The 15000-nt window shown below is 46.4% G+C and overlaps 1 protein-coding gene across 5 annotated transcripts in view; it reads right to left on the bottom strand.

Moving 5' to 3' along the window:
• Positions 1 to 493: 493 nt before the first annotated feature.
• The window catches only part of LOC126581682 (vesicular glutamate transporter 1), a 14590-nt gene continuing 83 nt past the window's right edge, over positions 494 to 15000 (bottom strand). Inside the window, exons 1-5 of one of the 5 annotated variants that reach the window (XM_050245505.1) lie at positions 14441 to 15000; positions 4609 to 5164; positions 4341 to 4481; positions 2607 to 3916; positions 494 to 2494 (exon numbers count right to left, since the gene is read on the bottom strand). The exon at positions 14441 to 15000 is cut by the window's right edge and continues 83 nt beyond it. In XM_050245505.1, the coding sequence (XP_050101462.1) occupies positions 2273 to 2494; positions 2607 to 3916; positions 4341 to 4374 (1566 nt within the window). In that variant the 5' untranslated portion in view covers positions 4375 to 4481; positions 4609 to 5164; positions 14441 to 15000 and the 3' untranslated portion in view covers positions 494 to 2272. Of the gene's footprint in view, positions 2495 to 2606; positions 3917 to 4340; positions 4482 to 4608; positions 5165 to 11659; positions 11903 to 14440 lie in introns of those variants that run through there. The other 4 variants (XM_050245501.1, XM_050245504.1, XM_050245502.1 and 1 more) reach the window with 4 other exon arrangements.

Genomic DNA, 15000 nt, shown 5'->3' with positions numbered 1-15000 from the left:
AATACAGCTATGAAGCAAAACAAAATACAGAACTCATTTAGCATCTTAGTCGAACGGCGTTTTTTTAAGATTTTATCATCTTATTGCTGGAAAAAAAATATCCGAAAAATCAAATTGAAATAAAAAATGATTTACTTACCTTAACCTGTTAACTTAGCGCAAATAACCGATGAGAAACCCCAATCGAAGAACAGTTCTACACGACTCGTGATTGATGGCCATGCTTGCAGTACGCGATACAGGCATCTTCGCACTAGGCCAATAGTTCCGCAGTGTGCCAGCTTCTCTATCTCATCTCTCCTGCGAAAAGGAAGAAACACGCAATATGTAAACCGACGGAAAAGAAAAAGAAAGAGAAGAACGGCAAAATTGCCCCGTTGTTGCTAAAATACTACATTAAATCGATCAATTCAGCTATGCCAGTGATCATTACATTAAAAGGCATACTGACCTGCTTTCTTTCAAAATGTTTCATTAAACAGAAGTGTTTAAATTTATATTTACACATATTTTAATCAGATTGTGCATTGTGTTGTTCATTTTCTACAAGTTTTCTTTTCCACCATTCCGTAACACGCGCTCCCGATGAAGTCACATCTCACTCTTTCGCTTTCGCACTACACTGATCGCACCGAACACCATTCTTACTAGAATTCAAAACTTTTACTGGCAGACAGCGAAAAGAGGTGGATATATGGGGCACATTTAGAGGTTTTCTTATATGCTTTCCGTATCTTGCAATTGCCACAATCGAGTAGATTTATGAGATCACAATTTTCACCTTCTACTTCTTCGATAGTCCTTCGATCAATGAGAATGTTTTACTTTTACAGGTTGCTTTGATTTCACAATGCACCACGGAAGAAATGTTTCCTACTACCTCACTGCCTCACTTGCAGCTCAGAATCAGTTTTGCCTTTCTCCACCAGCAGCACGCGCCGTAAAATGAAGGATACTTTAATGGAACGTTTGAATTACCCTCGATCCTGTCATACGATTAACAATCCCGCATCGCTTGAGCATGAAGAAACTTGGATTTTCGTACGCAGCTGCGACTGCGACAGGCACATGGTTCATTTTCACAAGTTTCTCCAATACTTAACAGCGCTGGCTGAACATGAGCATCTCTTACTTTTCTTTCCATTCCCTGCGAGGAGCTCATTGTACCTGCTTTGTGTTGAATTCCCTACTCATGCAATATAGGTAGGTTACTACTTTATGTATCTGTGTTACTGTTTGTAGTTGCTACTAACAATCGAACTTGCTCCAAGGAGTGGTAACAATGTATGTTTATTAACGATTAAGTATAGCTCTAGCCCTGCACAAAATCCTCACCCATCCGCCCTATCGGGGCAGATAGCTGTCGTGCCTCCGTCCGCGCCATTTACTGTCTCTTATAGTAGTCTTGCTTGAGAAAAGAAAGTATAATAATACGAAGAAATCAATCAACAAACAAATCAAAATTAAGATAACGGCCGATACGGATAGTAGCTTAAGGCTGGGCACCACTCTTGTTTTTACCGTAACCTAAGCATAAAGTTAACAATCGAATGGCAATGTCAGAATCTGTCTATCAACTAATAATAATGGGCGTGAATAACAATGTCTTAAGAAAATCTAGCCAGTATTCCTCTTGCGTCTGCCTATAAGTGTAAGCACTCGCCTGCGAAAAGCGGATTCGTTTCGATCGAAAACCCGCTGATACCTGCTGCTAGTGCTAATTGTTAGTTACCGATGGACCCTGGAACTATTTTGCACAAAGAAGAAAATGATTCGCAATGACCAAGATTACTCGTTGCATAACACATCTGTAACCGGACTTAGTCATAACATGCTAGCTAGCATCGATTATAAACTTACGTTTAACCTTTTGTAGTACTTCAACATTACACGTCGATCTAGTAGAAGGTATAGCTCTGAACAATTCATCTTTTCCCTTTCACTCGTATCGTGGTGCGTCATTGAATGCTGCTATGCTATGGGCGATACGTTCGCGGTATTTAATTCATGTCCCCGGGTGGGTTATTTGCGGAACCCGTCACTTTTGCTACATTTCTATCATGTTTGCAATACGACATCATATGTCTCGTGTTAGTGATGATTGTAACATTGTATTCGCAGTGCTCTAAGTTGCCGATCGGTGTTTGGCAGTGAAAAGGGGAAAACAGAAGAGAAAAAAACCCAAATCCAACTTCTGTGCTTCAAAGATTCTTTTGGGACTTCTCGGTTTAGTCGCGAAAGCGATGGTTGTAGCTATTCATGCTTATCTCTCTCAATCGTCATCATCATCATCAAACTTAAGTCCCGGTTCCACTTTAATCATCGGCTGATTTGCGATGACGGCCGAATCGTCCGACGAGGAGATTTCTGGATCGTTGTCAGGATAGTTCCAGGATTGAATTTCCGCCGTTCCGAACACTTGATAGATGACGTAGGTACTGATCGCTACCACCGAAGAAACGCCGAATACGTGCAACCACTGATTGATGTTTTGCTGTTTGGAATAGCAAAGAAATGGGAGTTAGTTCGCCATTGTAACTGCTTCACAACAATCAAGAGTACTTCAGGAAGCCTCATACTGATATGCCGACCAATGAGACACGTACCGAGTCCGTTACCATGAAGCCAGTCACGAGCGGCTGTACGAAGGAGGCCGTCATGTGGATGGTTTGCGCGAACGCCAGCACCGGTCCGGCAAGGTTCGGTGCAATGTCGACGATGTTGGCCATCGCGCCAGCATACGATGCCGTGATGAAGGTGACGGCAACAAACCACAAGATGAGCACCGTTACGATTTGATAGCCAAGGTAGCCGACCAGCAGCACCAGCACACCGGGCACGATTTGCGATAGGGCGGTGAATAGCTTGCGAACGTTGGTCAGCGAGAGCGTCTTACGGTCCATTAGGATGTCGGCGATATAGCAGAACAGCACCGAGGACAGGTACGAACACAGGAACGGTGCGCCAGACAGGAGCCCGTTCTGCTGGATGTCGAAGCAGAAGATCTTCTGCATGTACTCCGGGCCCGACATGATGAACGTGTAGTGCACCCAGATGCGCCCGAACGTCGTAAGACCGATCGCCCAAACCGGCATCGAGGTGAAGATGCGACGCCAGGGTACCCGCATCCCTTGCCCATTCTTAATGTCCTCACTGACGTTCAGCTCAATGTACTCCAACTCCTCCGGGGTGATGCGAGGATGCTCCTGCGGTGTGTTGTACGCTAGAAGGTACCAAAACACACACCACAGCATACCGATCGAGCCGGTCGTGTAGAACACCTGGCGCCAGCCAAAGTTCGCAATGATGAACCCACAGAGTGGATACGTTAATCCGATGCCAATGCTGAAACCCTGGAAGCTGCTCATGAACCGACTTCGTTCAACCGGCGGTATCCAGTAGCCAACGATAGCGTACATGGCCGGCCAAGTCAAACCACTCGCGAAACCTTGCACCGAACGTAAGAAGATCACGGCACCGTAATGCATATCGGCGGCGTGCGGTATCAGCAGGCTGCAGGCGGCCGTTATGAACTGTGACCAACCAAATACGCTCTTCGTACCGAAGTACTGTGTCGCTACACCACCGACCACCTGAGACAGGACGTAGCACCAGTAGAAGGACGATTTGATAATGGCTTGCACCGTCGAGTCCCAGTCGAACTTTACATCGCCGATCATCACGGGTAAATCCTCCAGCTCCGTATCGTTCACACTGCCGAGCATTGAGTCCGATCGGTTGCTCATCAACGAGCTCATTAGGCTTGAGCTCGAGCAGTGATCGGTACTGTTGGCGTTTGTAGCCGAATCCTCCACCATCGCCACCAGCGCAAAGTTGATGTCGTTGCGCATCACGAACGAAACCAGAAACCCGGACCATGATAGGATGTAGAGCACCACCCGGGCTGGGATAAGGTCTGTAAATGGTTTAAAACATGCTGTTAGAAATCAACTCAACTGGGATACAATATAAGGCAAAAAAACAAATCAAAACCAATGCAAACACTACAAGGACCGTTGTGGGAATCGTGTTAAGAACCAAAATGCTGCTATGGGTTGCAAAATTCAATATTATTATTCCTAATACATTCTCGAATACTTTGTGCCATCCTGTGACCACACTTTGAATGTGTTAGTAGCTTGTGCTGTTAATTCACTGATATACATTCTAAAGATCTCCATTTCGAGGCTAAAATGCTTATCCATTATGTTATTAAAGACCACGCCATTCAGCTAAATTTAATATTAGGAAGCAGCGCTACCGAAGAAAATCAAAGTTTCGGTTGTATAGGGGTGTTACAACTCGAACCACTACGTTGTTCTCGCTATTCATTGTCTAACCTCTTTGGACGTGACGTATTTCAGCGTTATCCATTGTAATACCCGTCGGACAGATGAAGTTAATAAACTCTAGATGAAATCCTTCACGATTTTCAATGAGCGATCGCTAGCGGCTATCCACGGAATTCATTCAACAACGGTCTGCATTAATGCAACAAAAATTTACAATCAATGAATAAAAATAAAGATGAAATCAAGAATTTGAAAACAAGTTTCTTTAGAAAATGAATTAAATGATCCTGCACAAGATGAAATGCGGACTACTCACCACAGATCGAACGAAAGCATCCAACTTCCGGAATTTTCGGTTTCGGCAAAAAATTCACTTCCTTTTCGTCCATTGTTTTGCATTCAATTTCGAATCCCAAGTTAGTGACCCAAATGGTGGTACAGCTGTGTCAAGATACCAGTTGTTTTGTTCCTGCGTTGCTGTAGATGTTACCGTCACGACAAACTGGTGTTACCAGCCGTGGAATGCGCCGTGGCACAGATTTGTGCGATTTTAGCTCATCCAGTTAATCATCATTCCAACCGGCATCACCAGATCCAACGAAACACGTATCCGCGTGGTAACATGCGTGCGAGGGTACGGCAGGAAGAGGTATGGCGCTTTGTCTAGGATTTTCCACTTAAAAGAACTCAGGGAATGTAAGCTTTTTGCTCGGCATGTGGTGCGGCGGCGGTGATTCGTGGCTAGGAATTGGTTGTTGGATTCTTTACAGAATTAGGCACTGCGCTGTTGCTGCTGCTGCTGATGGCAAGTCGTTTCGAAGTGCAAAACGCAAACCGCACAAGCTCTGCGTTGGCCAAATGAGTTCCTTAATCTGAAATGGATAAATGAAGAAACATGGCAACATCCGTCAGTGACACTTCACAATTACCCGACCAATCGTCGGAAGAAACGTTGAAAAAGATCAATTGAAGAAAAATCAAGTAATTGAATCGTGTGTAGAACAATAAGGTGATCGGTGATTCATCTTTCATGGTCAAAAGATTACACAACGGGGTGCAATCGTATATCGTCCGGTCGTTGTCATCGCGAGGTTCCCCACCATTAACTTCAATTACGATCATTCGATCAAAGACCATTCTGGAGACAACCACGAGAACAACCTTCTAACAATTAAACGGCTTCCCCCGGAACAGAAGCTTTGTCCTCCTTCGGGTGCCTTGGCTGTCCATTAAGAAGCTAAAGAACATTCATGAAAAAGACGCAAATCCTGAAGCAATGTTTGCCCCGAGCAACAGCGGTCCAAACACACGCCAACGTATTGAGTTCACATGAACCACAGCATAAACAATTCGGCTGAGAGAGTGGTTTCGATCAACTGATATCATCCCTCGCTCACAACTCCAAAAGCATCAAGTGTACCACCACCCAAGCATCTTAATTGAATCCATTAAAAACCTCCCAGCTCGCGTCTAGAATGGCCGGGTGGTTGGATGATTAAGGGACGCGAGCGCCCGGCGGCGAATCGATTGCAATGAAACCGACAGCAACCCGAATCCTTCGGTTCCTTGCATGAACCCCATACCCTCTGCACACAGATCCCTCTCGCTCCACGAGGCGTATACGCACAGACTACCAGCAAACTAACCAGTAGAAGGTCTTCCCCGAATGTCACTCCATTTCCAATCAACAGATTCCTATCGAACGAGCAAAGATGAGTGCGTTAGATAGCGTCGCTCGTTCGCTGGCTGCCCGCATCATCATCTAACTGGAACTGGAAATCATGGAACGAACTTCTCCCTCTCCTCCCCTCAGCATAACCAAGCGAAGCTGCAGTAGTGCTACCCTTCTTCGTGTTCGCGTTTCGCGCGCATTAGAAACTTCGAGCGTCCCAGCGTACGTAAACAGTAAAGTGAACTATGCGGACACCGACTACGGTCATTAGTTAATTAGATTTGTTGTCGCCCAACCGACGGTCACACGCGATCGTATGCGAGTCGCGATCAACCAGTCAGTGAGCGGACGCATGAAACCGGTCACTAATGTCCGAGCCTGAAGGGCCTCTGATGCTCCACACGCGTCGAGGTTATGACGAGGGTTACACGACCCAAACCCAATGGCTTTGACTCTTTACTGCCTTGCGCAACTATCATCGATCGATCGAATTAATTGCGGGGAAGATAATCGAACTGGAACTTTATTGAATTGTCGCCAGTGTTACCCATACACTCTAAACATGTGCTCTAAACAAGTATTACAATTCATTAAATGCTTTTTTTTACCAGCTAAGCGATCTATTGAAGCCGCCAACGCCAGCGCTAACAGACAGTATACACAGAGATGGTAATCAGTCTGCGCCGAGAATTGCCATGTGCTCCGGCGCACGAGAGCGGGCGAGTCGGCAATTTAGCTACTGTTGTGACACTGGTTGCGAGCACAAATCCCAACGATTACGTGACAATTACAGTGGGCCTTTTATGGTATGGCAAACAATCAGGGGTGGGTGGGTGGATCACGAGAAGATGATCACTTTGCAATTGTGCAAAGTAATGAAACAATTACATCTACCACCGTCGCCATCAGCTCCCTTCTGTGCTGTGTGGTGAATCAAGTTTATGGCGTGGAATGTGGGGTTATGCAAACAGATCCCCATCATTTTGTGTCTTTGTTTGTCATTGCTGTTAAGCAATTAAGCAGTTAGAATTTCATCGTACGACGTTACTTTGGTGATATCACTTTAACCGGTCGTATTTCACGTTCGCGCTATAACCTGTCCGATCCAGGTATTTCAAGATCGAACCCTGTTTGTCACCCTCTTCCATTGGGTCATCTTTTAACACTTCCTTTCTAATGGCACCCTAACTCGGATTGCTGCTAAGAGGATGAGATGGCTCCTCTGTGGGGCGCTTGGCGACAGCGGGAAGGCATAATGAGCCCACCAGTTGAGCATGGTCGGTTCGTTTGAGACACTGTTATGTCCGCGGGCGGCGTTCGTCGAATCGATCAGTTGACCAGCTATTATCACAAAAGGTGTGAGACGATTTAATGGATTTCGTGGAAATACGGACGTTAACTACAACTGGAATCTTCTGGAAGGAACAAACAACTGTCTTACCGCAGATTGTGCAATTTTATGACACATAAAAAAATAAGGGGAACTTTGGAACATCAGGCTTTGTAATAAACTTCTCGATCATCTAAAAACCAGACATCTGTTTAGAAGATGTTCTTTGGACCGTTTTTTGTTTTGGGCTGTAAATGTCGGTAGTTGTAGTTACATTAACACACTGGTCGTGTTGAATTGAAGTTTACTGATCGTAGGAAAAGCTTTCATTACGAGAGATCGCATAGAAAATGCCGATTAGATGGACGAACCATGCCTCAGAAAAATTATAAAAAAGATTTATACAGTACACCAGTACTGTATCCTTCACTAAGCTATCCAAAGATAATTCTGTTTTAATGCTATTGTAAATTCTAAACTTAAACGATCTTTGCTAATGATAAAAACGTTGGCTCTTTGTGCTTTTTTGAATGAAACTGCAATTAATCTTTTATTTCTTTTGTAGTGCAATGATAAGGCATGATCTACCATAACTAGAGTGATGTAACCATCTTTAAACACTTCAAATCTCCAGTAAGCCAACCCGCATAGCGAGATACAAAGTTCTACCAAGCCAGAGACATGCTTTCAAATCATCATTTCGTAGCCCAAACATTATCACCAGGCTGTACACACGGAAATAAACAACCACCCCCCCCCCCCCCCCCCGCCTTTCCCATAATCGGTTTGCTAATGATCATTAGCTAACGATCGATGATATCCGAACCGCTTCTTTTCGTTTTTAAAATTAATCCCTCTCGTTTTATTCCGTGTCTTCCGTATACGGATTCTACATTTGCATACCATTAGTGCAGCCGTAGAGTGACGACGGTCGCGTTCGATTGGGTCATGGTCAACCACCGGGTCCACCAGTACCCGGCCACCAGTTCCACTGTATATGCCGGGCATGTGGTCGGTGTGTCATTGTGACAAAACAAGAACGACATCGATACCCCTGCTGACCGCCCGAGGGAAGTACCCGTGGGAAGCTGCAAGAAGATTAGGACGTTGCGATTCCTTGTTTGGACTTTGTGTTTGTCCCTCTCATCCCTCCCTCTCTCTCTCTCTCTCTCTCTCTCTCTCTCTCTCTCTCTCTCTCTCTCTCTCTCTCTCTCTCTCTCTCTCTCTCTCTCTCTCTCTCTCTCTCTCTCTCTTCCTTTTTAAATCTTGACCTTCAAGAAAGATTTAGCGAACGAGGGAATGCAAATGAGACCACCGGACCGAACTGAAAGCGAATAAAAGGGTTGGTAAGAAAAAAAAACGGGAAAAACCAAACACCAAAATGACGATTGATCGTATCGCGCGCGCAGACATTTCAAGGCAATCCTGGGGGAGGGCGTTGGATGCTGCGTCACACTCATTCAGCAGAAATGGCTTCACAATCCATCCCGGGAATGTTTGTAACACAATCCATCCCGGGAATGCTCGTAAAAAGACGACGACGACGCACGTTCTCAACTAATGTTCATGCCGACGTTTAAATGCCAGCGAACGGTGAACTCGAACGGAGCAACAATTTAAGAATCCTCCTCTGATGGGCGTTTTGCTATCGCTAGGCGAAAGAACAAAGCGTCCAGGGGCCGTCAAAGAGCTCGAAGCTTAGGAAAAAACGTAGAATTTAAGACTGTAATGCGAAATAGAGCTACAAGCTACATCAACTCAATAATATCAACTTGCGAGTGAATCGACCAGAGTCCATTACTTGCAAGTCCACCCCTTGCTAGCTCAATTTCCAATAATGTCTATACCGCCCATCAATACCGTGCATCCCATTAACAAGCCGTTAACATACTTTAAATCTGATGCCATTCGTCTCGTGTTGGCACGTATTACCATTCTGGTTCGAACGGAAGATGCCAATCCGAGTGCAGCGGGACAAATGAACAGGACGGGCGGCACAGACAATGGACAAATTTAATCTTTAGGGCAACCCAATCGAAAAGCGATCAGGCTCCACCACTGGAGGAGGATCATAAAACCAGGCGTTGCTCTAGACGTTTCCCAGTTATCCGCTGGCCCATTACAAGCATCGCCCCGGAAGCAACGCCCTCACCAGACTCTAGCATTGCAAATAACAACTTGGAGGTAATTCGTACTTTCGAAGACGCTGATAACGCACAAACGCAGATACATCATACATCACGCGACGCCACTGGAGTGGACTATGTCGGCCTTGTCGGCCACGGTTATCACTGAAACTCGCGGAGGAGGAGGAGGAGGTTTGGAGCGTTACGCTAGAAGGAGAGCGGGAATGCGAACGTTATCAGCACGAGGCCCCGGTATCAGGAACCAGTTGTGCAAAAAAAATCCTAATGTTGCGCACTACTGCACGCCACTCATGAGAAGCATAAAGTGGGAATCGAAGAAGAAAAAGAAGAAAAAAAAACAGTTGATCACAGTGGTCATACTGTTGTAGCTTCCCACTTTCAACAAGATAGGACAAGCCCATACAGTATGACGCAGCGCAGCGTCCGACTAGCTGACTGGGTGCAGCACAAGGGACCGAATGGGAGGCAACCCCCGCGGGACCAAGATAACTCTTTTTAGACGGAAATTCCACGGCACGCCACGGACTATCAAGAAGCAAGTGTTACAGTCAATTTTAAAACACCATTTTAGTAACAGAATAAAAAAAAACCTAAATCAGCAACGTTGCTTGCTACTTTAAATAATGCAACCGATTCGGATAACAGAACGAAACTGGGCCAAATAACAGACCCCCTCGCAGGGACTTGTAATACGCAAAATGCCGCAAACGACAGCACAATGACCTTTAAAAACAATCGCCAGACATCACGACACACACCATTTCACAATGTGCAATGATGATAGAGTGTTTTTTGGAGACAAGTGAAACCCTTACACAAAAACCGGTACAACCGGTAAACGATCTGCTGACACGGTATGGTGTATCAATAATACCAATAAACCTCCACTCCTCCTCCTCCTTCTGCACCATAAACACGTGTTGCTCTTGCTCCCCATTGCGTACAGCTGGTTGTCAATCAATCAGCAGAGAGAATAAAAAAAGAAAAGAGAAGCAGTACGAAAGGTGAGTTTTTTGCGTTTTGATATCTAATGCCGAATGGGTTGCGGGCAACCGGGCGCTGTTTTTGCCGACCGGTTCCAGTGTTAATTGGCCGGCCGGCGTTTGCTTATGCTTTGCATATTCATGTGCTGAGGGCCAGTGAAGGGGCCAGAATGCCACAACAGAACACACTAACTAAACACTAAGTAGCATTCGCGACGCAACGACGCTGAGTCCGCACTTGTGGTTAAGGTGAATCGCGCGTTTTGCACGGGGACCGTTTTGCCAACCGCACGTACACGTGAAAACCTGGGGGGTCGGTTACCATTTTTACGACAATCATCATCAGTTGACAGTTTAACTGCGCTAACCAATCGTGCGGCGCCGAGAGACGCGTTCCCCGAACCTTTTCTTCAGCCGGTTATCGCCGAGGGGTGGCAAGATTTGGAAGGGGAAAGAGGTGACGGCTGTGTGTATTTTGTCGTTTCCAAATGATTCACCAAAGCCCGCTGGCCACACACTCGTGAACTGGGGCACTACACACTCCACAGCAATTGGCAACAGCAAAACGGTGGCCAACGTATGCAACTGCCGGCCAGCAGTAGTTTGCTTACATCAGCAACTCATTAACAGCGTACGGTGTGTGACCCTGTGCCGAGAACCGGACACTAGCCAGGAACAGAACACCGTCACCCAACCGTCTGCGATGATGGTGATGAAGATGAGGTTCGCATAGAACACCCCCGATTGCCACAGCGTCCTGGGCCTGGGTGGTAATAAGTGGTGCCCGGTTTGTAAGATGTGGCACAACGCGATTATGCTTTTCCAGGCCATGGGGTGCCACCGTGGGAGTCGACGATAGGTCGTAATAATTTAATCCCTCAACCCAAGACACACGGCGGCAGTGCGAACGCGTGACCTCGATAAAGTGCGACCACGACCACCGCGACAATGATGCGCACTAGGTTGGCCCGGTCCTATTCTTAAGTACGGAATTGACAAGATGGAAACCGAACACGCCAAAAGCCGTTTCGGTCCTCGGCACACTCCTGGCTGGCTTCCTCTTTTTCTGCTGCCGTAACACCACGTAATCGTAGATACATATTCACATCAAGGCTCCGGCCATCCGTTTTGTTATATCACACGAAGATTATGGGCCCCCCCCTCCCGCTCTCCTGGGAGGACGAAAATCCTCGTTAGAGTTCTTATGCTGAGCTCCGGCTCAGCCTATGACGAACCTACTTGGTGCCTTTCCACCCGGCGGCGGTAACCACAGAAACGTGCCAAAGCGCATCCGAACCAAACCGACGGCCAAACAAACCGGTCCGGGAGGAGGAAGGAATGATGATGACGCTGCCAGCCGCCGCCGGTTCGGTAAGAACTGCCGGAATCGATAAATTACGCGGGACCGGGACCGGAACCGTGGAACCACAACACTAGCCAGCGAGCGGTGCAGCGAGCACGCAAGATGTTGTCACTCGAACGGGTTCCAGTGGACTGACGGAGCCGGAGACACACGCTACGGTCCTTACGCTCCGACCAACAAACGCACTGTCCACTAACCGAGGTCGCGGTGGCGACGGCCCGCGAGAGGGGCTAGTGTATCACTCGCTCGTGAGTGAGATGCCGGCTTTTTGGTGCCGCGTCGGGTTTCATATCCAACACGCATTGGGGGGAGGGTGTCGCGATGTGATCGACAACGTTGTCGGGTGTTCCGCGTTCTCCTTCATTCATACATTCTCTACTTGATGGCCAGATTTCAAGCGCGAGAGAGCGAGAGAATTCAAAACAAACATTACCCCACGGCGGTGGACGTGGCGCTATCGCACGATCATGGAACCACCTCGGAATCGGAAGTACTCTCGCCGCTCGCTCGCATCACGCATGTCATGCTGCTGGTGTTGTGGCTAGAGAACAGTTTCTTCCTTCCAGCAAGGTCTTGAAGCCCTTGAAAAGGGTCTGGACAGAACAAGGCGAAAAGTAGGTGCGAGATACGCGCACTGACGTACAACAGCTGGTATATTGTGAAATAAGGGGGAGAGCGAGAGAGAGAGACGTTTCAGGGAAATGTGTTTTTCTTATGATTCACAGACTATTCATGGCCGCCGAACGATTAAAAACGACAGGTGATTTGCTCTATTACATTTAATATTTTTAGATGATTTGAATTGAGTAAAGTTAATACTAATTCATAGCAATCAAAGAAACGAAACGCCGCGTGCAAAGCAGAGCAAACGGTCCAAGTAAGCTTAGGTCGTTCAGACCCTGCGTCAAGATGGTTCGTCTTAAACCAACATGCAAAACATTTCATAATTACCGCAAAAAATACATAACACTGAAAACCATCTCTGCTCATTCAACATTCAATAGTCAGCTTGATGGTTTTAGAGTTAATTAATAGCGATTGCGGCAACGACAAAAAAAACATTAATAATTCTTATCGCTAGAGGAGCACAAAACACAGACAAATTTGGTGCCAACTGTTTTCGCGATTGCTTTGGTATTTTTTTTTTGCAAACGCAAAAAAATGTGTTAAGGATTCCACAGTGCCTACCTAATAAATCACGCTTTCGAATAGCGCTCTTACTATTTGTAAAACTATATAAGGAATTTTAAACGAATGCATTTTGTCTCGCTCTCCTACTAACAGAATACTAAAAACAGAACGAATGGTGATATTCCACACAGACTCTCCACATGATGTCATCTTTTTACAACATATGACGAAATACAAACATGAGGGCCTAATCGGAAATGACTAGCCAGCATATGTCGCAATACTTGGCCGGTGTTATCTGATGGAAAGACCAGCAGGTAGGTTGATCTAATCATTCGCAGCACTGGTTCCACTACAATAAAATCTTTACCCTCGAGATGCCTCCCACTATAAACAAAGCAGTTTAGAAAAATATCTTTTATGTGGATTAAATGTCCCAAAAGAGATGATTAATTCCTTCATCAGCTACCTCTACGTCGTACTGCCGAAGGACGAGAATCAGATAAGGGCTGAAGTCATTGGCCTGCGGTCGCGCATACTACAGCGAACCCACGTGCGTCACGAATGGCGCCACAAGTATTCGGCGGCACTTCCTCCATACTTTGTCGGAAAAGTATGCTTTCATTTCGCCCGCATTGTTGTCATTTTCGGTCCCCGCAGCGACCGTCGACCGCCGTGCACTACCACAAAAAACATTCCCTTGCCTCATATCCTTCCTGGAGTGTACTTGAGATTGCTCGCCTTTATCGAACCAGCCGGGAGCGCGGAGAAGGAGCGTCAATCGATGACTATTTGCCGGCCGCCCCAATACTCACAAGCATATGCGTGAAGGAACCCGGCCGAAAGGACGTGCTTCCACCGCGCGTTGCACGGCTTACATTTCAGCAGCATTCCTTCCACCAGCAGTTACTGAGCGAAGCAACGGGGATCTATGAATCATAATAATAGATCATTGCCAAGGGGACGCGGGTGGGAACACTATGAAAATTTATACAAGAATTTTTTCACGCTTCGCTTCCTCTGCTCTTTGATGAGCCGGTATTTCGCCATTACACGAAATAAAATTTATAAGTTAAAGAGGGAAAAGGAAATTATACGCAAAGTTTAATCATGGAAGCATGGAATGTAGGTCACGGTTAATCGAACAAAGTGACGACGTAATAAAGTTTTATCAACAACTTTGAACCACATGACACACATACTGCTCAGTCATCATGAGGTAACAATTGATGGAAACAGATAAGATAGATGGGAAATTATTTGCGTACAAAACGTTCGTTTCATTCCATTCCCTTAGAATCCAATCAATCAAACAACATAATCGACTTGAAATTACGCTGTACAAAATACAAAAAAAACCTTTTTAAACAATCGATAAAGACTAACTCCGGTATCGTATTCGCAGCGTAACCAAGTGTGTCTTTCTCACGGCCATCGTAGTACAGCTCATCGATTGGTATCGGTCGGCGTCTGGCGGCTTCTCACGCTTAATAAATCTTATTTTCGGAACCAACAAACTTACCTACATTAACTTCCGCTGTTGATAAGCAGCGTGGCGTTGGTGTCCGAGAAGAAAGCATGGCCCTCGTAGCTAGTACACGCCGGCGGCCAAACGTGTTCACTGTCGAGGCTGTGATGCTGCGGCTTGTTCCCGTAAGCGAACCGTGTTCTCATTTTCAGTCGACTAGCACCAGGAAGCATGTTCCAGGAGTCGGTAGGATACACTCCCGTTTCCCGGCTACGGAATCCAAGTGCACTGCGACACAGCTAGCGCGAACTGGTAATTTCCACTGGCAGCGCGACCTTCAGGACACCACTAGACAAACACAGCTCCGGGAAGCCACGGGACCTGCCTATCGATCGATTAGGACAATTTAGTTACTCGTCGAGACTGGGCAGCAAATCCCGGGCACATTTTGCTTATCACAAACCACACGCAAACGTGTTTGCGTCAGCGCAAAACCACCTTCGGCCAGGTGTACCACCTCGCTAGACGAGCCGCTTTCACGAAAACGCACAGCTGCAGGCGCGGAAACCAAAAGCACGGAATCACCAAACATACGCCACTTTTTGCTTTGCACA

The sequence above is a fragment of the Anopheles aquasalis genome, chromosome 2 (assembly GCF_943734665.1).
Source record: "Anopheles aquasalis chromosome 2, idAnoAquaMG_Q_19, whole genome shotgun sequence".
In the NCBI taxonomy this organism is placed as follows: domain Eukaryota; kingdom Metazoa; phylum Arthropoda; class Insecta; order Diptera; family Culicidae; genus Anopheles; species Anopheles aquasalis.
This window is presented reverse-complemented; position numbering and strand designations above follow the sequence as displayed.